Raw genomic sequence first — 22,559 nt, forward strand, 5'->3', positions numbered from 1 at the left:
AACAAGGTCCCGCTGCAGAGCGGGGTCCGGCCAGGCCAGCGCCTTTCCCAGGCTCCCCGAGAGGAGCCGGGGACAAGCGGGGGCAGGCTCCGGCCAAGCGCCCATCCCTGCCTGCGGCCACCCACGATCCCGGTGGGATTCGGGGTCGGGAGCGCCTGGTCCAGCCTCCCACGTGGGGCTGGATGCTCTCAGGGCCCCCACACCGACAAAACCCAACGTGATGTGGACCCCCAGAACCCAGGTTCCAGCCCACCCGTGTGCCCCCAAAACGTGCCACAGCGCCTGAAGGCTTCTCCTGGTCTCCCGCCTGCAGCTCCTTCCGCGCACACGTTCCTGGGAGCCCCCGGGCGGGCAGTGGCACCCCCACACATCCCATGTCCCAGCGCAGACGCAGACAGAGCCCCCTGCCCTCACCGTACCCCAACGCGTTGCCCTTGGGGGGGTCCCGGCAGACCTGGACCCCACTCGCTTCCTGGGGGAAGCGGTTCCCGGTGCACGAGTGGGGTCCCCCCGCCACAAGCCGTCCCCGGTGCCCCGAGCCCGGCCCGTTCTTCGCTACCGCTCACCTCAGCTCAGCTCAGCTCCTCCGGTCCCGCCGCCGCTGTCGGTCGCCTCCGGGTCCGCCCCGGCCCGCGCGGGCCCGCCCCCCGCAGGGCTGAGCCCGAAGGACCGCCGCAAGCAGAGCCAGCTCCTCCGACAGAACTCTTTATTGGGTTAAAGACTCGTATTTGTGTACACTGGAATGTGCTCTAGTCCCTAGGCCAGTAGAGGGTTACAAAAGGGGATCCCGGCTCGGCTTCACTGTGACCCTCCAAACAATTCCAGGGGAAAAAAAAAGAAGAAAAAGCTCCGAACTACCCTCGACTCCATTTTAACATCATACGGAAAAGCAGCTCTCCACCAGGACCGAGCTAATGGGATTTGCCACCTACTTTGCTTTCCTAGGAACAGCGTTTGCTGTCCCACCCTCCCAGGGCCGGGATGAGGGATGGTTCCCTCGCGGGTGCTGCCAACAGAGGAGAGACCACGAACTTCTTCGGCAGAGGGCCCCAGGGAACAGAGACGCGCTCGCAGAGGTGCTCCCAGGAATGCGGTGTGTGAGCCTTCAGAGTGCTCCCTTTCTGTGACCACGTGGGCAACCCAGCATCCACAGCTCCATGCACCGAGGCCTTCCCCTGGCACCGAAAGAGCCGCAGGAAGGACATGCAGCTGGTTCTAACCTACACCACCTCCAAAGCCTGGCCCAAGAGGAGCTGCAGCGGACAGTGAGCCTGTGCACAGAGACAGTCCCTCTGGATGCTCTCCATCAGCAGCAGGAACATGCCAAAGTGTGGCCTGTGCCACTATGGAGCCCTCTCTGAGCCAGAGGCGAGCCCAGCTGCAAGGGCAGCAGCAACTGTGCGGGGCAGAAGGACCGAGCACCGTGACCTTCTCCTCTGCCAGACCCCCTCACTCAGAACTGCAGCCAAATTGCTCTGCTGGCACCAGACGGGGGGTCTGGAAGAGCCAGGCACCCCACGCACGTCATCTTAACGCCAGCTTTCACCAACAGAAACAGGAGTTGAAGGTCGAGGAGAAATTAAAATGGCAGCAGCACCAAGAAGGGATCGGCACGTGATGCTTCAGCCGGGAGAGGACGATGGCTGGTGGGCGCTGGGACTGGGCGCCAGGCGGCTCCAGGGGGGACGGGTCAAAGGCAGGCTCCCTGTGGTGGAGGTGGCGCTTTCCTGCCGGCCGGTGAAAATCTGCCAAAGAAATTTGTAGCCTTTCCCCCCGTGAGCACATCAATTCTCTGCCAAAAGTGTCTGTGCCCTGGGAGCGCTGCAGGCAGCAGAGCCACGCGTCTTCCTCCGCGGGGGGGCTGCGGCATTCCCACATTCCCAACATTCACAATCAACTTCGGCCTCTTTTTTTTTTTTCTTTTTCTTTTTTTCTTAAATTTAAAAAACCTGCCTCCGCTGCGGGCCCCGCGGGTGCGTTACAGCACCTCGTACTTGTCCACCAGGAAGGTGGTCTCAGTAGAAAACCTGACGGGGCTGTTCCCGTCTACCAGGGTCACTTTGGTAACCTGCAGGACAAGAGGCAGAGTTAGCTCAGCGCCGACACCGGGATGCTCTCGAGGACAGTGGCAACCCCCCGCTTTCAAACTGCCAGGAAGAGCTTTCTTCTCAGGAAAGCTGGAAATGGGGAAGGTTTCCCTGCAGTAGCTGTGCCTCTAATAAGAGTTAGCAGCAGTCACCAGGTGCAGCTCAGGAAGGACAGACAGAAGCCATACAGCAGCATAGCATCACAGACCAGTCTGGGCTGGAAGGGAGCTTAAAGTCATCTAGTTCCAACCCCGTAACACAGGTAGGGACACCCTCCAGCAGACCAAGTTGCTCAAAGCCCCATCCAACTTGGCCTTGAACAGTGCCAGGGATGGGGCAAGAGACAGAGACACGTTTTGGCTCAAAGGCTGACAGTTTCTCTATCAAAGTCTGAGGGGAATTAGTGGTTACCAGAGTCACAAAGGCACAGACCAAATGGCCCATCAGGTCTGGGGAGCTGAAGCTGCCAGTGTTCTCCACTGGCACCCCAAATCAGCCAACACAGAGGAAACTTCATGCCAACACCTGAGCCTTCACCAGGAGCAGCAGCAGGGCACAAGAGGCCACCACACAGCCACTTACAGCCATGACCAAGGCAGCTTGGAGGAGCAAAGAGTGGCAACATCACACCCACGGAGTACCAGCAGCGACCATACCTGTATGTTGCAATAGTTCTTTTTGGAGATGAAGGAGACTTGCACTGGGAAGAAGTCATTTGGCTGCCCTGCTATGCTGAACTCCAGGCTGCCGCTCTTGTTTTTGGCATCTATCACTGGCAGGCACCACTCGAGGAGGTTTCTCCGGCTGTCGTGGCGATACTCACCGTCAATCTCCCCAATCACTGGAGCACCGACACCAGACCTAGAACAGGCCACAAGAAGTTACAAAAGCTCAGCTGCACACAGCTAAGGAAGTGCTGGTCCAGCCTGTTTGCTTGTCCAGACCCACAAACCAGGGAGGGGAGAGAAGCAACGGGATCCAGGCAGACAGGATAATGCTGCCTGGACAAGAAAAGTTACTTACGGCAAGGGGATGGTGATGATCACATCGTTCAGCTCCAGGCTCTCCTCTTGCAACTCGTATTCAATGTTAACATCACAACTGCTGCCGCTTTCTGATGGCCAGCAGTTAACTGAGGGCACAGAAACAGTGAGTGAACCACATGGGCTCCCAAAAGGCACCGCAAAGTCATCCCCAAGAAATCCTGACAAATAAAAGCCTTATCTTTTCTTTAAGAGCATCACAGAAAACACATACCACCAAGAACAGGCACTATCCAGGGGAACACATCTCCAACATCTCATCTCAGAGTGTGGTGGCACACTCCAGGCAGCCCAGCTGCTGGAGGCTGACTACAAGCTGGCAGCCCATGGATCACAGAATCCCAGACTGGTTTGCCTTGGAAGGGATCTTAAAGCACATCTAGTTCCAGCCCCCTGCCATGGGCAGGGACAGCTTCCACTAGAGCAGGTTGCTCCAAGCCCTGACCAACCTGGCCTTGAACACTGCCAGAGATGGGGCAGCCACAGCTCCTCTGAGCAATCTGTGCCAGCGCCTCAGCACTCTCACAGCAGAGAACTTCCTAATACCAAATCTGAATCTTCTCTGACAGTTTAAAGCCATTCCCCCTTGTCCTGTCCCTACAGGCCCTTGTCCAAAGCCCCTCTTCAGCTTTCCTGTCAGCCCCTTTTAGGCACTGGAAGCTGTTCTAAGGTCTCTCTGCAATATAAAGCACATCAGGCTCTTCCACCCTATCCCCCAGGTGCACACTTGCACTCACTTGTCAATGGAATGAAGGACTCCTCTGTGGTCTGCAACCTCCACTTCAGCACCCCCACGTCACTGTTAATAGGGAATGACTTCTCTGGGTTCTTCAAACCAATCTGCGATTCTGTAGTGAAGAGCTTCTTGTCCACATTTGGGTGAGTCTGAAAGGGGAACATAAGCCCAGGCTCCAACTCTGAGCCTAAAGACAGAACTGTCGGTAGGCAACGCGGGCTCTAGTAAGGCAGGATGACACATCCCAGGGTGTTTTACTTGACACACATCAGTTTTGCTCCTGGTTCAGAAGCCCAGCTGGAGCACATCTGCTTATCACCCTGGGATTCCTTCCAGAACACACACCACTGCACCAGACATGCTAGCAATGCGCGTCCTGGGCCGACACCTAGAGAGCAGCTTTAACAACTCTTAAAACCTCAAATGCCATCCTGAAGATCCACAACAGAAGAAAAACCAACCTAATGGTGCGTGGAACACCCTGAAACCGCAAAAATCCTACTTCCCTCCACAACCTTAACACATTACATCAGCAGCCAAACTCAATTTAAATGTTCTCTCTCCATAAGCAGCTTTGCAGAAGCAGAGGATTTTTGCAAGTCAACCTTCAAGTTATGCTAGAAACACAGTCTTGCGTTTGATCTTGTCTTCCACCTGAAGCACCATGTGTGGGAGCGTTGTTAGGAACTCCCTCATGAGATGTGCCAGTAAGGAACCTCCTAGTTTATAAGCCAGCAGCAGATAAGCCAGCCACATACAGGCAAGCTCATAGCAAGGAGGAGGAGGGAGGGAGGGTGCGAAAGAGTGCATCAAAGGAGCATGATCTCCAAGCATCTGTAAGGCCACACAGAGTGGGAGAAAGGGAATGCGTCCTTCAGAATCTTCCGAGCTGCTATCACTGGCTGCAGCTGTGGACTCCAGCAACTGCCTCCGATGCAGCAGTGATGGCACACAAGTGACCCCAAGAGGTAACAAATTCACTCCTCAGCAGCACAGGACTTCACACTAAATTCTCCCACTCCACAGCTAAAGCTCACATCACACCAAGGAGCACCAAGCAACGCACCAGACTGCTGCAAGGTCCAAGTGCAACCAGACAGCACAGCAACGTGCACCACCGGGCAGATAAGGCGCCGAGGGCAGGGAGATAAGGGCATGAGACTGGATTTCTCAACTGAACTTCAATCTTTCCAGCGTGAGCTGGCCCCACTGCGCTAACGTCTGCAGTGACTACTCCCATTTTTAACTCATGTATTGAGATGGCTTGAACATGAATGAACACAGGACACTGACATGCTCACGTATTCCCTGGAGAGGAGCAAAAGCACATTCGAGAGCACAGGACACGGAAAAGGCTTTACCTGTAGCTGCACTCCCCTCTTGTCCTCATTTTCCACATGCAGGCGAATCCGAGCAAACTTCTCATCGGCAATGTGCAGCATGATCATGCCGTGCAGCTCCATGCTCTGCAACCCTCCGTCGCGGCCGCAAGTCAGGGAGATTTTCTCCTCTATTTTCATGTGCACACTAGACAGACAGACAGACAGAAAGTAGGTGTCGCAAGTGCTGCGCTTGGCAGCCAAGAGGCCAGGTGAGAGAGCAGTGCTCAGCAGGGAAGGCTGCACATGAGCCGGAGCTCCCAGGAGCAGGATGGCCCCAACGGAGCAGCACGGAGGGCACAGCAGATGCTAACGCTGCTTCCACAGGTCATCTCCAGAGATGCGAGTCTGCCATGGGTGGAAGCCCACATGAAGAGCAGTGATGCAGCATCTCAAGGAGCTGTTCACCCAAAAATCCTCTGCTGACACGAGCAAAGCTCATGGCACTAGAGGCTTCTGAACTGCTATATATAAAATTATCTATGAACGTGGCCACCCCAAGCCACAATTTGGCAGAAATTCTGCGTCGGAAGAACAGAAAAATTTCAGCTATTTAAGCGAAAAAGGCATGGGAAAACTCCCAACCTCAGCTGAACAATGGATGTACACCCGAGTTCAGGTGAGTCCTACTGAAAGGAGCTGTCTGCTTTTTCCTGCTGTGCTTCCCAAGGTTTTGCCCACCACCATTTAAAATGAGAGCACGAGAGAGCACATGGGACCTGAAGGGCAGGAAAAAGCCTGTTCTGAAAATGAGAAAGGAAGCGAGTTCAGGAAACCACATGTGCACCACGCAGCACGCAGCAGGAACAATGCTTCCAAAGCCAGGGCAGTACCTACCTCTCCATGTTAACAGGAGGAGCAAGAACTTTGGCTGCTTCTGTGGAGCGCTTCCCTACAGCAGTCAGGATATTTTCTCCCTCCGATTTCAGCTTGTCTACGAAGTTGTCCACCTCCTTCCCCTTAGCGCCAAGTTTCAAGGCTTTACTGGGACCCGAGGGCCTACAGAAAAGGTATAAGAATCTCCAGGTCAGCTCATGGCAACAGATTCCTCCTTACCTGCAAGTGCTGTAACCCGACTATCCCAACAAAACCACCTTCACCTCTGCAGCCTTTTTTCTGGGAGAGCACGCTCAAAACTGATACGTAGGCTGCAAAGTTGTAATTTGGTTTGGATTCTGTTCTGTGTATTAACAGTAGCTGGGACCTCTTTTTCTTACACAGGTTATAGAGCCCTTTGCTTATCAAAGGCTCCAGAAACGCTCTGGTATGCTAGTGTGGGACGCACCACAAATGCTCCTCAACAATAAAAGGGCCTTTACTGGGGCACATGCTTCCAGCTCCGCTGACCCCGAGGCCCACTTGCTCCCTGCCGCACACCCACCTGGCAGGCGCTGGAGCCACTTTGGGCTTCTCCGTCTCAATGATGGTCTCCGTGATCATGGTCGCCGTCGTGCCCCCGGACACGGCCACGCTCCCAAAGCCGCCGAACCCAGGCGCCTTCTTGCCCTGCCTCTCTGCGTCCCTCCGGGCTTGCTGCAGCTCCTTGGCTTTACGGCGCATCTCAGCTTTTGCTTCGCGCTCCTGAGTCTGAAGTAAAAGACAAGAGGCTGACAGAGCTTTGCAATCTCAATCTCATTCTGCTCAGGAACCGAGTGCATTTGCATGTAAACCCTCTGTGAAGCAAAAGGGGACAAGAGATTAGCACTTGGTGTACAGAAAAGTGAAATCACTTCTGGGCCACTATCAAAGCTGAGCAGCAGTAGCATCTCCCAGAGCACGTAAGTGGGACCCAGCTTGCGGTTACTCCTGCTCACCTCTCGGACTGCTCGGAACACCTTCTCCTCGTGTGACTCCATCTCAGTGAAGGTCCGAATTTGGGCCAGATTGACGTTCTCACGGTAGCCCAGGGCAACAATCTCATCAAAGGCAAAAATCAGGTCAAAGCAGTGCTCAGAGATCTCGTTCTCCTCCAGAGCTCGACAATATTCAGGGATCTGGAGAGAAAAAAAAACATTTTGAAGGGGTATCTGTAGACAACACCATGTAAACACTTTCTTTCTACTACCCCCTGACTTCAAAGCAGTGCTAGCCCCTCCACAAGACCACTGCACTGTTAAGCTGCTCTTATACGCTGCGGATAAACAAGATCAAGTTTTGCCACGATTAGTTTTCCTACACTACAATACCTTGGACAGCCCCTTAGCTTCTCTGGAACACTAAGTCAGAGGAACCTAAACACACGCTGGGGCCAGCGAATTTCCTGAGGAGCCCTGAATAGAGAGAATATTTAATGCTAACTTTAGCAATCACCCCTTTGGTCTCCCCAGCGGAGCTGACAGCAGGAACTCTGCAGTAAGCGAGCGATCCTTAGATCCTTACCACTCTGGAAAAGAGTCGGAGTGTTTCCAGATCTTCCAGGATGTTGCTGTTCTTGGTGGTGATGAGCACCATGTAGAGCTTCTCCATGGGCTGATAGACGTACCGCACGCTCTCCGTCTCCACAAACGTGTGCTGCTTCCCCGTGTTCATGAGCTTGGGGAACGCCGCCAGCAGCCCCTCGATGCGGGTGCGCGTCATCTCCACGAACTGCCGGGACACGATGGCCTTTCCTGCCTTCGTGCACACGGCTGCTGCCAAGAGCACCTGCGGAGGAGGTGAGGGGAGCATCGACTCCATCCCAGCTTCACAAGTGCCGCACCCCAGCTCAGCCTCCTTGGCCACCGCTTTCAGCCTTTTGCTGCCACCAGCACCAGTAACTGCGCTATGCTGAAAGCAGACTCACCTCTCCTTTGCTCTGTTACCCTGAGCACAGCAAACTGGCCCCTTCCTACACACACGGAGGTGACACAACCCACCCAGTGCCCTGGGGAGGCTCCAGGCTACTGAGCTTCTGGTCAGTCTGGCCCCAGCTTACAACTAACCACAGACACGTTGTAAAGCGGGACAGTTCTTCGAGGGCCACATCCACGGCAGAGCCACGTAAATGGAGAAGTGGCAGCTGTGTTAACCACAGCCCCCGGATGGCTCTCCTGGGCTCCTCTAGGTATTATCGCACCCCCAATACAAAGGCAGCAAAGCGACTGCAGCAGACGTCTTCTCGTTCTCTTGGACTACCGAGACTTCCTCCTCACATCTCTCTCTCATAGATCAGCTCTTAACTTTGCCAGGATAAGGCTGATGATCTCGTAAATCCCCAACCGCTGTTATTAACGGGCAAGTGCTGGGAACTCTCAGAAACAGACCATGTCCCACCTCAGCCCCAGGCCGACAGCAGCGCGTGAGGCCTCGGGGACTTGCAGCTTGACAGCTCGGGGACAAGCGCATCCTGAAGTGCTTTTATGTCAGGCCGAAACCTCCTCTCTGCACGCACTGCCCCAAAGCACAGGTCACGGCGCAAGGCAAGCGGCACCGGGGGGCTCTCTGCTCCGGGAGCACACGGCTCTGCGCCCTAACGGCGCGGCCTCCCCGCCCCGCCGCCCGAACGCGCGGTGGAACACCGCTGGGGGGTACAAGGAGCAGGACCGGCTCCGTCCCGCAGCGGAACGGTTCCCGTGCTCAGCCCGCACCGGCACCAGGGCAGCGGCCGCAGCCCCGCCTGCCCGGGCGGCAGGACCTGCCGCAGCGCCCGGCTCTGCCCCGCAGGCCACGGGGCCCCGGCGCCAGGCCCGGGCGGGCGGCGGGCGCTGGGGGGCCCCCGACAAGCGTCCCCCCCCCGGCCGCTGTGCCCCGCGATGGGCGGCGGAGCGAGACCTTACCATGGCGGCGGCGGCGGCGCGGGGCTCGGCGCTCCGTCCCTCCGCGTCCCTCCGCGTCCCTCGGGCAGCCGCACAAGATGGCGGCGCCGAGCCACGTCCGCAGCCGGAAGCGCCGTCACGCACGGCGCGGCTGGCGGAGCGCGGCCGCTCCTCCCGGCAGGGAGCGCCAAGGAGGCCCGGCCAGCGGCGGCGGCGGCGGGGGCGTCGCCCTGGCAACGGCGGCGGGGCGGCATGGCGGAGGTGAGCGGGGCTGGGCGCCGGGGGCACCGCGGCTGGGGGCCGGGCCGCCGCCTCAGCGCGCCGCTCTGCCTAGGCCCGCCTGCCCGAGGAGCAGCCGTACTACGAGCGTCTGGACCTGCCGGAGGCCGAGCAGGCGGGCGGCGCTGCGGGGAGGTCGGCAGGGGCCCGATCGCCGCGGGCAGGGGGTAAGGGCCGGCCCCAGGCCTCCCGTTGGCCTGGGCATCCCGCGGCCGATCGGAGCAGCGAGGAGGAGGGCAGTGGAGACAAGGTAGGCAGCGGCGGGAGGGCGGCCCGGCGGCGGGAGGGCGGCCCGGTGAGGCCCGGTGTCTCCCCTAGAAGGAGGAGGTGGCGCGGTCGGCCGCGGCCGCCACCCTCAGCGAGGACTCGGACTCGGAGGACTCGGAGGACTCCTCGGAGACTGACTCGGAGAACGACTCGGATGAGCACGGGGCTGCGCTCACGGGGTGAGCACTTACCTGGCGTTTGACACCCCTACACGAGCCTGTCTTCACAGGCAACTCAGCCAAGTGCCCGCCTAAGGCAAAGCAGGGCCCAGTGGTGGTTCTCCTGCGCAAGAGGGGACTCCCTGCCTGGGTCTTTCCGCTTCCTTCGTGCTGGTCTTGCACAGCTGCATGCTGGTTCCCACTTGTAGACAGCCTACTGCATGTTAATCTTCGCCTGCATTTCTCTGCCTTCCTGCAGGGACTTTAGTATAGCAGATTATGACTACCTGCCGGTGTCTTCTGAAATCAAAGAACTCTTTGAGTACGTCAAGAGGTGAGTGGAAGGGGTTTTAGCCCACTCCTTGCTCTCCTGTGTCTCAGTTACTGGGGCAAGTGTTGCAGGACAGTCCGTAGCTGCTCCCACAGTGCTGCTGTTTTTTCCCAGGTACACTCCCAAACCAATAGAGATCGAGTACAAACTGCAGCCTTTCATCCCAGACTTTATTCCTGCAGTTGGAGACATTGACGCATTCCTAAAGGTACAGTTGCTTTGCTCCCCTCTGTATGTGGTGTGCCTGAGCTGAAATGGGATGTGGTATTGGCTGAAGCCTGGCCCTACAGCCCGGTGAGCCCTGCCCCTGAGCTGTCAGTCACTTCTCAGGCATAATTTGGGGCCAGGGCCACATTTGCCTTGTCCAACTCCTTGTGCTTTTCAGGCAGCACTGTACTAACAACTCGTATTCAAGAGAGCAGGCCTGCCAATGCCTTTTAGGGCCTGGTTTTTAAGCCATAGGGAGGCTCCCTCCAAAACAGCCCGATGTCCGCTGCCCTAGACTCCCGCAGGAAACGGGGCCTCTGTTTGTCTGCAGGTTCCCCGTCCCGACGGCAATCCTGATAACCTGGGCCTGCTGGTGCTGGATGAGCCATCGACCAAGCAGTCGGATCCCACCGTGCTCTCCCTTTGGCTGACGGAGAACTCCAAGCAGCACAACATCACAGTGAGACAGGGAGGGGGAGGCTGCACTTGCTGCACGCTGCCCGTGGTGAAAACGTTGCATTTTGCTTTACTTCTGTGACTACAGCGTTGCAGCACAGCTGCTAATTCGCCTCCAAAGGCAGAAAACACTAACGTTTTTCTTTAGGCCGTAGTTTTAAACTGCAATGGATCTATGGCAAGGCTTGGTGCAGGCTTTGGTTCAGTTCCCTTCGGGGGAAGCTTTCTTTCCTTTTGCTTGTCAATATGTGGTTTTCCTCAGTGTTCTGTTTGCCCGTGGCTCTCCGCAGTTGGTGCAGTGCCACTAGGAAAGAGAAAATGCAGGGTTAATGTGGAGCCAGCGCAGGGGTTGCAGAGAAGCCCCAAGCGCCCTGAAATGATTCCAGGTTCGTATTTTTATTCTTAGCAGCAGATAAAAGTGAAGAGTGTGGAGAATGCAGAGAAGAACCCCAAAGCCATTGAGAGCTGGATTGAGAGCATCAACGAACTGCACCGCTGCAAACCTCCTGCCACAGTCCACTACACCCGGTGAGCTCCCCTCCACGTGTGCAGCCCCAGCTCAGGCCACGGGGAGGCTGGTGACACAGTCCAGGAGGGCTGAGCACTGCTGTGCTCAAAGGGAGCCGGTCCCCTCTGCAGCAGCCCGGCAGCAGGAAACCGTTTCACTTGTGTGTGATCCTGAAGTTTATGTCCTGTTCTTCCCTGGCAGGCCAATGCCTGACATAGAGACCCTGATGCAGGAATGGTCACCAGAATTCGAGGAGCTCTTGGGAAAGGTATGTTGGGAGTTAGTTTGGTGCTGGTGTTATAACCACCTTCCATGAAAGCCAGGGCCTCCAAAGAGCTCAGGTCCGGGCTCTTTGCCCATGACCCGGCCCACTCGGGTTTGTTCCTGCTTCCCATTTCGCCCTCGCCAGATGGGGGAGCAGCCTGATGCCTGAATTCCTCGTGGCCACTGTGCTTGGCCCCAGAGCCGCGCTTGCCATACGGCGGCAGAGCTGGCTGCTCTGTCTCTTCCAGGTGGGGCTCCCAACGGCGGAGATGAGCTGTGACCTGGCCGAGTACGTCGACATGATCTGTGGTAAGGCAGGGGCTGTGCTGAGGGCACAAGTGTGCTGCTGCTCTGGCACTGTCTCGCTTCAAGCAAGGGACTCTTAGAAGCAGGCTCAGCCCTGAGAAGTCAAGATCATTCTCTGCTGTCTGCAGTAGGATGTGGACTCATACCACAGGCGCCTGCAGTCTTTAGTGAGGGAAGTCCCCAGTAATAGTGGGCAGGGGGAAGTTCAGTCTTTACCTGCAGCCCTCAGATGCTCTCACATGCTTCTGCTCTTGCTTGTAGCCATTCTGGACATCCCTGTGTACAAGAGCCGAATCCAGCCTCTGCATATCCTCTTCTCTGTCTACTCCGAGTTCAAGAACTCGCAGGTACAGCTTCAGGCAGGCACTGCTCACCCAGCTGAAGCATCACGAGGCTTCTCTCCTCATGTTTGTCTTTGCTGTGGGTGTCTGTGAGGGGGTGGCAGGCCAGACAAGGGGGCCCAAAGAACATTTTCTAAGCTGCTTGATCTGCTGGTACCTCAACATTGCACAAGGAGCCCCTGAGATTCTGCGAGGTTTAACAGTCCAGCATGAGCCCACAATGCTTTTCCCACCAAAAGCAGGAGCGGCCGAGCCCACAGGTCATGCAGAGGGGCAGCGTCTTCACACACACATGCCTGTACTGTGGAACGAGCACCAAATCTTTGCACTAACACGTTTTGTCCTCTGCAGCATTTCAAGCCCTTGGCTGATGGGAAGAAGGGCAGGAGCCCACCATCCAACCCTCCTTCACAAGCGGCAGAGGCGGAGGTGTTAAGCTTTACTTGAAGCTTCATGTTGAACCCTCACCTCTGGATCAATCTCTGCTGCTATCAGCAGCCTGTGAAGCAGAGCAGAACACATCAGGAGCCTCCCTGACTTTAGGACACAGCCTGAAGTGTTCTGTATTCAGAGTAGGACTTTACTCATCGCATTGTTGCAGAAGCTGCCTAATGGCTCCAGTTTTGACTTGTTCCCAAGAAGTTCAGCATTAAACCAGCTCTTCCCAGTGACAGGCTCCCTGAGCTGTAGGTGCTGCAGAGCTGAGGCTCCTTGAGCGCACACAACAAGTGCTAGAGCAAGCGGGAGTAAGTTTCACCCTCAGACATGACTCTTGGATCTTCTCAGTGCATTCCACAGCCTGACTGGGGGTGTCAAACTTCTGCTTCCTCTTACTGAGCCCCTTTTCCTATTCTCAGCCCCATAGCTGCTGCCAAGGAGAAATAACTGGCGTGGCACCACAGAGACACTCAAGTTTAGTTTATTGCTGTGGGGAGGACTCACTCCAGCCCCTGCCGTGCTGCCTGTGCCGACCCATCTGCCACAGCTCTGGCAGGGATGGCAAGAATCATGCAGCAAGCGGGCCATGAACCTGCTAAAGCAAGGCTGGTGCTTGGCCTTACCCCAGCAGGAATCTTGGTGCTGGCAGCAAGGCTGAGCCTGGCTATAAACAGCTTTGATGCATCTGTTCCTAAAGCGCAGAGGCTACATAAAACCATGCCTTGGCTCACAGTGCAGCTACCGGGACCTGCGGCGCGTAGCTGAAGGTACAGCCAGGGCTAGTCAGTGCCCTGCACAGCCCCTGGCACCCACAGTTCTCCAGGAGCTGGCACATACCTGGGGCCGGGCAGCCCTGCCTCAAGGCACCACGCCACATCTCACAGCCAGATCTCCTCACTGCTCACACTGGGCACTTTGTAGATGCGCCCAGACTTTGGGAGCTGGATAAAACCTGCGGGACAAAGACAGCTTGTTGCCATTGCCCTTCGGGGCAGCTGCAGAGGCCAGCATTTCACCAGCACAGCTTTGGGGGCCTCTCGCCCACCTGCACCCCCTCACCGAGCTTGCTGAGGACCAGGGAGTTCTCCAGCCCCGGCCATGTGCTCTCCTCTCCCCCAGAACCAGCTCCTGCATCCCTGGGGGAAGCTGCAGGAAAAGAAAGGGGCAAGAGCCATACATGGGGCCCTCACCCACGTAGGACCCATGGCCCTGTGTGTCCCTCCGCACTGGCACCCGGGCTCTCACCTCTGGCCTCCTGCGTGAGGTCGCTGAGGTGCAGGTCAGGTGGCAGTGACCGGGTCTGGCGGGGCAGACGTGCACCCTCGGGCTGTGGGAGCTCAGGGCCGCTGCAACGGGAGCACCGGCTGAGTGGGCTGCGCCCTCCCACTTGCCCCTCGCCAGGCACGGGCTTGGGCCGTTGGCACGCCAGGCTGGCGGCACAGGAGCCCAGGCTGAGCAGGGCAGACAGGGCCAGGGCTGCTCCGACGGCGACACCCAGGAGGGGCAGCTCCACATGGGCATCCAGCAGACCTGCACGGGCAGCATGGCCCCTCAGCACCCTTTGGCACAGCCATGGTGCTGTACCTACCCCCCAACACCTACCTGGCGGCAGGAGGGAGGTGGTGGTGATACCCAGGCTGTTGGCAGCGCTGACAGACAAGTTGCCAGCTGCACTGTCGAGGTGGATGCGGAGCGAGTGGTTGGCCAGCCCCGGGTAGTTTGTGGTGTCCAGGAGGTGGAACTCTGAGGTGTTGGCCATCACCTGCCCATCCTGGTCCACCCAAGTGATGCTGGCGGGTGGGTTGGCTTCCACCATCACAAAGAGCACCAGGAGGAGGCCCTTGCCATCAGCCTCTTGGTAGTGGGCATCTGCCTGCAGGATCTCTGGCTTATCTGGGCAACAAACAGGCAGTGAGACAGGCAGCAGAGACAGGGCCACACAGGCAGGAGCAGCATTTGTCTCACCAGAGGCTGGAAGCGCTCATCAGCTGTGTCTGCACAGGACCGATGAGATCCTGCCCTGCTCTGGCCAGGCAGCAGCCCCATGCACCCTCCCCGTGCCTCCATCTGGAGCAGGGCCGGCACCGCAGACCTTACACTGCACGTCGAGGAGGACGGAGGAGTTGTAGGTCTGCCCAGAGGCTGGGTCCGTCAGGGAGCAGTTGAGCTGGCGGTCGCTGCGCCGGGCGGTGAGAGTGAGGGTGCTGGCGGCGCCCACGGCCGAGCAGTTTGCCTCCTGCTTTTGGCCATCGAGGTACCAGGCCAGCATGGCGCCCGGGGCCGGCCGGGGAGCCCGGCAGGAGAAGACACGGCTCTCCCCCTCCCGCAGCGTGCACACTGCCAGCCGCTGCCCATCGATGGTGGGACCCGGCTCCCCCAGCCCTGCCGGAGAGCCCGTGGCGTGTCAGAGCTGCAGCGGCATCCCGCTGTAGTGCTGCCGGAGCACTGGACCCGCCCCCTGCAGCCTCACCTGCCGAGCAGCACGCCAGGAGGCCCAGCAGCAGCAGCACTCGGGCAAGAGCAGCCTCCGGCCGGCCCTGGGAATGCCACATGGTGCGGCGGCTGTGCCGAGCGCCAGGAGACACGCAGCTGGAGCAGGGGTGCGGCGCTGTCCCCACGCTGGGCCCCAGGCATCCCAGCACGCAGCAGGGCTGGACAGCAGAGCCGCACTGCACCTTACCTGGAGCATGGCCGCAGTGCGGCTCCGGGCCCCGGCACGCGGGGCTGCGCTTGAGGCGCAGGGGCGGTCCCCGGCACGGCTGGGAGCATCCTCCGCCCGCCCCGCCGCCGCCATCCCCGGGCAGAGCCCTGGTGCACACGAGCGTGGGCAGAGACCACCCAGCCAGGGCTGGGGATGAACAGAGGGGGGCCAGCACCCTGCTGAGCCCGGCCGCGTGCCCACAGCGCTGCCTGTTCTCTGTATGTGCCGCCCTGCACACACCAGAACCGCACCGCAATCACCTGCAACGCCACAAGCGGAGCCCGAGCGCCAGGGATGCAGGCAGGTTTATTGGGGGTAGAGCGGAGCTGAGACAAAGCAAGGCATTTCGGTACCTCCCATCCCAGCTGTCAGCCAGGGATGGAGGAGGAGCAACAACAAGAGGATCTCTGGCACCAGAGAGGGACCTTCTTTGGTGGCCAGGACGTGTCCAGCGCGCACGCTGCTGTTCCCGTCTCACTCACTCGCGGTGCTGCTGGGGTTGCGGAGCCGCCCCAGCATCTCACGGAGCATCTGGTTGCAAAGCGCTGAGTAGGGGTTGAGCAGCACCAGCTGCCGCCGGGCAAAGGCGCTGCCCAGCCGTGCCGCGCGCTCGAAGTCCTGCCGCGCGTCCTCGTCGCGGGCGTGCAGCCGGTGGATCAGCCCGCGCTGCACGAAGCTCTGGCAGGCGGCGCGGCCGCGGCCCCGGCTCAGCCGGATGGCAGCGTCCAGATCCCGCAGGGCGCCTGGGCGGGAGGGGAGAGGTGTTGGGGCGGGTGCGGGGTACCTGGGGGGGCACCCGTGACCCATCCGCCCTGCTCACCTGCCACGTCGCCCCGCAGCCGCAGGGCCTGGGCCCGGTTGTTGTAGCCCGAGGCGCGCTCGGGCAGCAGGCGGATGGCCTCGCTGAACCGCTCCAGCGCCGCGCTCACATCCCCTGACTCCGCAGCAGACACCCCCTGCAGCTCCAGGTCCTGCACCTGCTCCAGCAGCTCGGGGGGGAAAGCTGCCTCTGTGGCAGCACAAAGGGGAGCTCATGGTCAGGGAAGTGTCCGGCACCAAACCCCCCCTGTCCAGGGGGCAATGGGCATCGGGATGGGGCTGCTCCCAGCCCCCAGAGCCTCCTTCCCCTGCCCACGCACCCTGCGGCATCACAGGGACCCTGTTGCCCTTTCCAGCCAGAACCCATGCAGTGTCTACTCACCTTCCTCCTGGGTGCCATCCTCCTCTTCCTCGTCCAGCCCAGGGATGTCCCCGAAGGGGGTGCTGGGGTTAAAGATGGTCTGCAGGACGGCCCTGTCGTTCGCCGTGGCCATGGTGCCCTCCCTCTGCGCGAGCCCCTGTCAGGATGCGGGCGGGTGGCCCATGGCAGGTTAATGTTCACCCCGTGGCACCGCTTCCCCCTTCCCCATCCAACCCCAGGCCATGACCTGGCCGCACCACCCCTCTGTGTCCCAAAGGCTCTTCCAGGAGGAGCAGCCGTGGCACAAGGAGAGCACCTTCTCCCCCCCCCCTCCCCAGGAAGAAATGGAGAGCAGCCCTCTGCAGCAATAAACTTGACATGTTTATTAATTAAACTATCACTTAAATAAAAAAAAGTGCATAGAAAATAAACATGTTTAAAAACTCCTTTGTTTTTTTTTTGGTTTTTTTTACAAGTATGTACACTTTTTTTTTTGTTTTTACATTCAGTCTTTTGCAGAGCTTTCAGCATTTTTTAACTGTTAAAGTATTTCCTTCTTCCCTGTGGCAGGGAGTTAACACTGATGGACTTTAGACACGGTTCCTCTTTTTTTGTGTTTTTTTTTAAAAAACCAACCCAACCAGAAGCTTGGAAGAACACAAGGGAGAAGAAGAGCTCGTTATACATGATAAGGTGTCAAGAAATGTAGTTCTAGAACATAACCTTGCCTTGGCAGAGCTTTTTTTTGTCTTTTTTATTTTTTTTGAAACAATTATTCACCTACCTGTAGTTACTAAAGAGACTGTTAAGTTCAATAAAAGAAACACCACAATATAGTTCTCGGTTGATAAGACAAAGCTACTGCACCTCGTTAAAGAGACCAGGAAAGCACAGAGCACAGTTCCCCATATGCAGGTGGTACCCCAACATTCATAACCAAAACGAGAGGAAGAAGAGGAAGAAACCAAGTTGTACACGAACTGACTGGGCACAAGAAGGGCGAGAGGGCCGCGCGGCCCGGCTCCCGCCGGCGGTAGCCACTGGAACACGATCCTTACCTATAGTGTTAAGAATTAAAAGCCATGGACCGATACTGCACGAGGCGGCGTTACACGGTGCGTTTCTATAGTAGTTCCTATATATATTGTATTTATAGCTATAAAAACCTGGCGAGTGCTGAGTGAGCAGTAGTATGGGTGTGAATGGTGCGATGCCGCACAGAGACCGTCCCGCTGGAGAACCTGGTATTGCTTCGAAATGAAAGAAACCAGAAAGGAAAGATACCCAGCCCTTTGCAGTGACCCGCTTCTCCTTAGGAAACGAACACAGACAACAAAAATAAACGCCCCAAGGGTCCTTTTTTTGTGTTTTTTTTTCAGTATTTTCAGATACCGTGATCTGCGTCAGTCCTCACAAAATGTACATTCAGACACGGGGAAGAGGCGTCGAGCCCGCGCGCTCGCCGCCACGGCTCCTCCCGGCCCTGCGGCGCAGCGCGGCTCCCGCGGCACACACAGTTCCACTGGCCCGCAACAGCAATAGCAGCAAAGCAGCAGCGGCCGGGCCCACTGGAGGCGCCGGCGCTCGGCTCTCAGGGGTCCCACGGCCGCCGCTCCCCCCACACCAGTGGCTGTGGGCAGCGCTGCCCAGCCGGAGCCTCTGCCCACCACCAGGCCGATGGATCGGGAGGATCCATGTGCCAGGGAGGATGCTCCTCCTCTCCCAGCCAGGCCCGGAGGAGAGAAATGGCAGCAGAGCCCAGCTACTGGGGCAGTTTTGGGCTTTGCTGGGCTGACCCAGCGCTGCCGTCAGAACTGGGACAGGAAGACCAGAGCAGCGGTGCCCGGGGACATGGGATGAGGCCCTGGCCCATGCTTGCCGGCCTCCTCAAGGTATGTGCGTTCCCAAACTGTCAGTGCATCATCAAATCATCTCAGTGACAAATGCAGCGTCAACGCGACTCCTGTCAACAGCCGTCACCGAGTCCTCGCCCCACAGTGCAATAACAAACAGAAACCGGCAGCTCCTGACCCACCGAGCGGCGTTCCCACGTCACGGGAAGAGGCCTCGGGTGCCCCGCTGCAAGCACAGGGGTCTCTGGAGGTGCTCTCAGCCCTTCCCCACATCTTGGAGCTGCACTCCCACCCACCAGCGCCTGGACGGCTGCTGACCGACCCGCAGGGAAGGGTGAGGGCGAATCCCGCTTCCTCTTTTCCATGGAAAGACTCATTTGCCTTCAAGAGCGCCTACGGATGGGGCGCATGCCCCAGCCAAAGAGGGGTCGGGGCTCAGGGCTCCCTCGTTTTATCTCAGTTTTCCCTCTAAATCCAGGCAGGATGCAGAGGCAGAGGGATGCTCAGCCAGAGCCTACCTCCTCCTCAGCCAGGCCACGCTCCCTCCTGCCCCCATCTCACTCATAAGTTACGTCTCAGGTCCAGCCAAACCTCCTGGAAACGGTTACTGAAGTCAAAAAAGCAGAACAAGAGTAAAAAAACCCAAAAATAAAGTGTACCCCCCTCTCTGGCGAAAGGGCCGGACTGGGTCCGGCGTTTCCTACAACCGTCCTAGGAAAATTAAAAAAACCCTTAAAAAGAGATTCTCTTAAATTAGGATAATACCACTGTTTAAAAAGCCTCGTCATAAGTGCTTTCCCCTATGAAGTGCTTCTCATAGAAAAATATACAAAATATATTTACATTTATAAAACCTTAAATACTAAACTGTAAACAGAACAGAGTAAAACCCAACATCGTCGCGTGGTGGGCTCGGGGCTTTCCGCTCACCTCGGGGCTGGCCCAGGCGGGAGGAGGACTTGCGCTACCGAACAGGGTGACAGCGGCTCTTCACGCGCTGCTTAACGGAAGCTCTCACCCCAGCTCTCCCCAGCCACGTCTCCCCTCGCACTAGCTCCCCGGTGGCAGAGAGATGGAAACCTGGAACGTCTTGAGCTGCTGGAGACAGGACCTGGGAGAGGGCCACTTCCCTTCTGCACAGCCAGAGAAAGCACCGCTGAAAGGAAGCCTTTGCTCGCAAACATCTGCAGCGCCCCAGCTGTTGGCACAAGCCCTGTCTCTGCCAGAAAACAGCAGGAATTCCCCTGTGCTCAGGCTGGGATTTGGCAGCAAAGCGTGAGCCCAACCCTTTGGTCTAGCTGGGGGCTGCTCTGCCCTGCTGCCCCAGCTGAGCCCTCCCAGGTGAAGGCAGACCCATGCAATGCAGCAGCCCCCCGCGCGCCGGCTCTCAAGTAGTGTTTTGCAGCACAAGGGACGATGGACACGTGCGGTCCTTGGGGCAGGGGGCTGGGGCTGCAGCCCTTGGAGGGAAGCTCACTCCAACATGGTGCTACTGAACTTCCGACACAGCCCTCGCACAAGGAGAGCTCCCTCTGAGCCATGAGCCAGCAAGGACGGACCAATCGCTCCCCCACGCTCGGGCCTGCGCCTGGGCTGACCTCTTGCTCCCCTCCCTTAGCATCTCCTGCTCATTAGCCCCACGCTAGAAACAAACACTGGGGTCAGGGGAAACGAGAACAGCAAAAACACAATCACGCTGAGGCTCTTCTCCAGTCGCCCATGTCTTTCACAAGGGTAAGTGTGCACATGCGAGACATGAAGATGTGGACTCTGACAGAGAAACAGCTGCCGGCCAGGTCCCGGAGCCCGGCCCACCTCGACTCCTGCCTCTGGCCTCCCTGGCCTGGCTGAGTGGCCATGGAGGGCGTCACACGAAGCTTTGGTTCGCCCCGGCCGCTCGGGGCTCCCTCGCAGCCGACTGAAGTTCTAGTTTAAAAACTTCCTGCACTTTTTGGCGCCGCAGTTACAGGGCAGCTTGTTGCTGGCGTCCTCGATGGGGAACTTGTAGTCGTAGGTGAGCTCCTCCCCACGGTAGATCTTGCGCATGGCGAAGATGACGATGTGCTTCTGGCCGTCGATGTTGATGACCCGGGAGTAGCAGTTGGGCTCGCAGGAGTGGTTGATGAAGCGGGCCGCGTTCCCGTGCATGGTGGCATCCACCACTTCCGAGTCGTCAATGCGGAACATGTAGCAACCGATGCCCTAGGCACGAGGACAGGGAGAGGGTTACCTCCGGGAAGTGAGATCAGAGCCACCCTAGCAGACAGCCTAGCTCATCACAGCCACCCAGCATCAAGCATAAGGGTAACTGCACCCTCTCTCCGCTCATCCGTGCTTCAATCGTTTCACCTCTGTGGTCTTTGGATCTGCAAGACTTGACTGAGACCCTTCCCAGCCCACATGAGGAAACAGGAAGCGCTTGCAGAGCTCTGGCAGGAATGGAAGTATCCCGAGGAGCCCGTAAGCCCGCTTCCTGGTGCTCCAATGTGGTTTTCACAATAAGCCTGTCCTACCGTCACAGTCACTTTCTAGCTCTCCTAAAGTCTTTAAGAACTTCTGCAAAAGCCCACGACTCACCTTACTGTCGTAGTATTTCTCTCGTTTGTCAGTGAGGATGGAGCGAATGACATTGCCTGAATATTCGATCACCATCTCACCTGCATCGATGTTCCTTTTGCAGAACAGACCCCGGCCATGGATGGGAGACCTGAAAAAGTGACAGGAACAGTGACTGTTTCAAAGGGTACAAGCGAAGCTCTGCAAACACTGCAGAAGAAGGGTTAGTCACCACAGGGATCACCGCGGTACCAGCCCTCATCCATAACATAACACTAATGCCAGGTCCCTCCTGCCCACCTCTAAGCATATGCCTCAGCCACTCCAAGGTGAGCCAGCAAGGAGTAAGGTTTGTGATGAAGATGGCCTTTCAAATACATAACTTGTGCAGGGAGAAGGAGGAGGCACAACCCCAGACCTGCTTTTCCCCCCTCAATCTTGCAGTCTGTATTCCTAGAAGGTTTCCAGATTTCACCTTCCTCTGTGCCAGAGGCAGTGGCACCAGAGCAGAACCGTACCTGTAGACACCAACTGCCTCCTTGGAGGTCTTCTTCAAGTGTCGGAAGCGCATGGGCATTGGCAGATCCATACTAGTCGCCCTCCTAGAACAAAGAAACCCTGCTGAGTGACAAACTTCTCTTGAGAGCCTGTGCCACGTGTTATCTAAGAGGTTTTCCAACACATAATCATCTAGATGCTGCAACACTGCAGCCCACCGAGGACACAAAGTTATTACGGTGCTTTCATAGATACCTGAAAGATAATTTGCTCCCTTTCCTGCCCAAATTCTCTTGCAGATGGTTTCACATTAGCAAGGAAAAGAAACATTAAGTTGAAGACTGGTCTGGTGGTCACCTCCAGCTGACAGCTCCCTAGGAGTCTCCTCTAGATTTGCTCTAACCACCACCTCAAAGAACACTGCGCATAACTAAGGCCCATCAGCTCCTTCTGACATTGCAGCCCTATTTTCCCCTTTGAAACTTTAAACCCTGCTTCATACCGGGCTGATTTCAGCTGTACTTCTTCCTCTTCCTCGTCATTTGGGTTGTATTCTGGTGGCTGTCGGTGTTTAGAAGCCAAGAAATTAAACATATCAAATGCAGATTTCCTGCAATTTAAAGAGACCAAAGGAAGTTTGCTTTACTGTCAGAAGATAAATGTGGCCGCCACAATAGTTTCACCCTTTTACACCTTCTCCAGTCTGTTCCCTCTTAAAACCTTCTAAGCATCAGGGCAACACACAAGCTTCTGAGAACCCTGAATGAAAGCACCAGGAGAGCTTTGTTAAACAAAACAACGCCAACAAAGTGGCAGAGAGAAACCTGCTAGAGGCAATATAACTGATTTACATGTGAAACTCACAAACAGGAGAGCTTAAGTGCTGTAGAGATCTGCTGATTATGTCCCTCCATGGGTCAGTTAGTGGAGCAAATGGGCCATTAACCTGAAGGATGACAAAGCTCACACTTGCCTCAAGTGGACTTCAGCCCTGGCTGAGCCGTGGGGGTTCAGGGGAGGTTCATTGGCCTCCTCTGGCTTATGAAATCTGAACTTGTAGTTGTGGCAGTGCTTTGCTCCGTAGAGTTGCTCAATCAGGAACACCACAGTATCATGGATAATGCCCAGCATCCTCAAACCGTTCACACCTGGAGCAGAAACAGAGCACAACCAACACAAACTCACTGACAGCACCAACCTGGAGCAGGAGAGGGCAGCAGCCTCTCACATACAACAG

At 57.2% G+C, this 22,559-nt stretch overlaps 5 protein-coding genes across 8 annotated transcripts in view; 1 reads left to right on the forward strand and 4 right to left on the reverse strand.

Annotated features, from left to right (window-relative positions):
• Positions 1-689: 689 nt before the first annotated feature.
• ARCN1 (archain 1) lies at positions 690-9,130 on the reverse strand. The gene is made up of 10 exons (XM_062608596.1): positions 9,001-9,130; positions 7,625-7,888; positions 7,060-7,239; positions 6,627-6,832; positions 6,083-6,244; positions 5,228-5,393; positions 3,868-4,015; positions 3,111-3,219; positions 2,744-2,948; positions 690-2,068 (listed from the first exon to the last, which is right to left on the reverse strand). The coding sequence occupies exons 1-10, from the start codon at positions 9,001-9,003 to the stop codon at positions 1,979-1,981; spliced, it is 1,533 nt and encodes a 510-aa protein (XP_062464580.1). The 5' UTR covers positions 9,004-9,130; the 3' UTR covers positions 690-1,978.
• Positions 9,131-9,182: 52 nt separating this feature from the next.
• Positions 9,183-12,767, forward strand: IFT46 (intraflagellar transport 46). Of its 2 annotated transcripts, none has more exons than XM_062608600.1 (11): positions 9,183-9,240; positions 9,314-9,508; positions 9,577-9,704; positions 9,943-10,017; positions 10,129-10,222; positions 10,553-10,681; positions 11,084-11,205; positions 11,387-11,453; positions 11,698-11,758; positions 12,017-12,102; positions 12,448-12,767. In XM_062608600.1, exons 1-11 carry the CDS (start codon positions 9,232-9,234, stop codon positions 12,541-12,543), a joined length of 1,062 nt encoding a protein of 353 aa, XP_062464584.1. In that variant the 5' UTR covers positions 9,183-9,231; the 3' UTR covers positions 12,544-12,767. The 2 variants fall into 2 exon arrangements, with proteins under 2 accessions (XP_062464584.1, XP_062464585.1); XM_062608601.1 differs by having other exon boundaries at positions 11,087-11,205.
• On the reverse strand, positions 10,167-15,239 carry TMEM25 (transmembrane protein 25). Of its 2 annotated transcripts, none has more exons than XM_062608599.1 (8): positions 15,005-15,239; positions 14,632-14,916; positions 14,137-14,427; positions 13,780-13,880; positions 13,594-13,680; positions 13,372-13,486; positions 10,810-10,981; positions 10,167-10,717 (listed from the first exon to the last, which is right to left on the reverse strand). In XM_062608599.1, exons 1-6 carry the CDS (start codon positions 15,084-15,086, stop codon positions 13,436-13,438), a joined length of 897 nt encoding a protein of 298 aa, XP_062464583.1. In that variant the 5' UTR covers positions 15,087-15,239; the 3' UTR covers positions 10,167-10,717; positions 10,810-10,981; positions 13,372-13,435. The 2 variants fall into 2 exon arrangements, with proteins under 2 accessions (XP_062464583.1, XP_062464582.1); XM_062608598.1 differs by having other exon boundaries at positions 13,780-14,064.
• Positions 15,240-15,708: 469 nt separating this feature from the next.
• On the reverse strand, positions 15,709-16,591 carry TTC36 (tetratricopeptide repeat domain 36). Its single transcript, XM_062608611.1, has 3 exons — positions 16,437-16,591; positions 16,056-16,244; positions 15,709-15,978 (listed from the first exon to the last, which is right to left on the reverse strand). Exons 1-3 carry the CDS (start codon positions 16,546-16,548, stop codon positions 15,710-15,712), a joined length of 570 nt encoding a protein of 189 aa, XP_062464595.1. The 5' UTR covers positions 16,549-16,591; the 3' UTR covers position 15,709.
• A 184-nt stretch (positions 16,592-16,775) lies between these two features.
• Positions 16,776-22,559, reverse strand: part of KMT2A (lysine methyltransferase 2A) — a 41,400-nt gene continuing 35,616 nt past the window's right edge. For both annotated transcript variants that reach the window (XM_062608550.1, XM_062608549.1), the window contains exons 32-36: positions 22,296-22,470; positions 21,825-21,932; positions 21,343-21,426; positions 20,846-20,975; positions 16,776-20,470 (exon numbers count right to left, since the gene is read on the reverse strand). In XM_062608550.1, the coding sequence (XP_062464534.1) occupies positions 20,195-20,470; positions 20,846-20,975; positions 21,343-21,426; positions 21,825-21,932; positions 22,296-22,470 (773 nt within the window). In that variant the 3' untranslated portion in view covers positions 16,776-20,194. The remainder of the gene's footprint in view (positions 20,471-20,845; positions 20,976-21,342; positions 21,427-21,824; positions 21,933-22,295; positions 22,471-22,559) is intronic.

Source organism: Pezoporus occidentalis, unplaced genomic scaffold (assembly GCF_034315485.1).
Source record: "Pezoporus occidentalis ecotype Australia unplaced genomic scaffold, CSIRO_AGI_Poc_V1 ctg130, whole genome shotgun sequence".
In the NCBI taxonomy this organism is placed as follows: domain Eukaryota; kingdom Metazoa; phylum Chordata; class Aves; order Psittaciformes; family Psittacidae; genus Pezoporus; species Pezoporus occidentalis.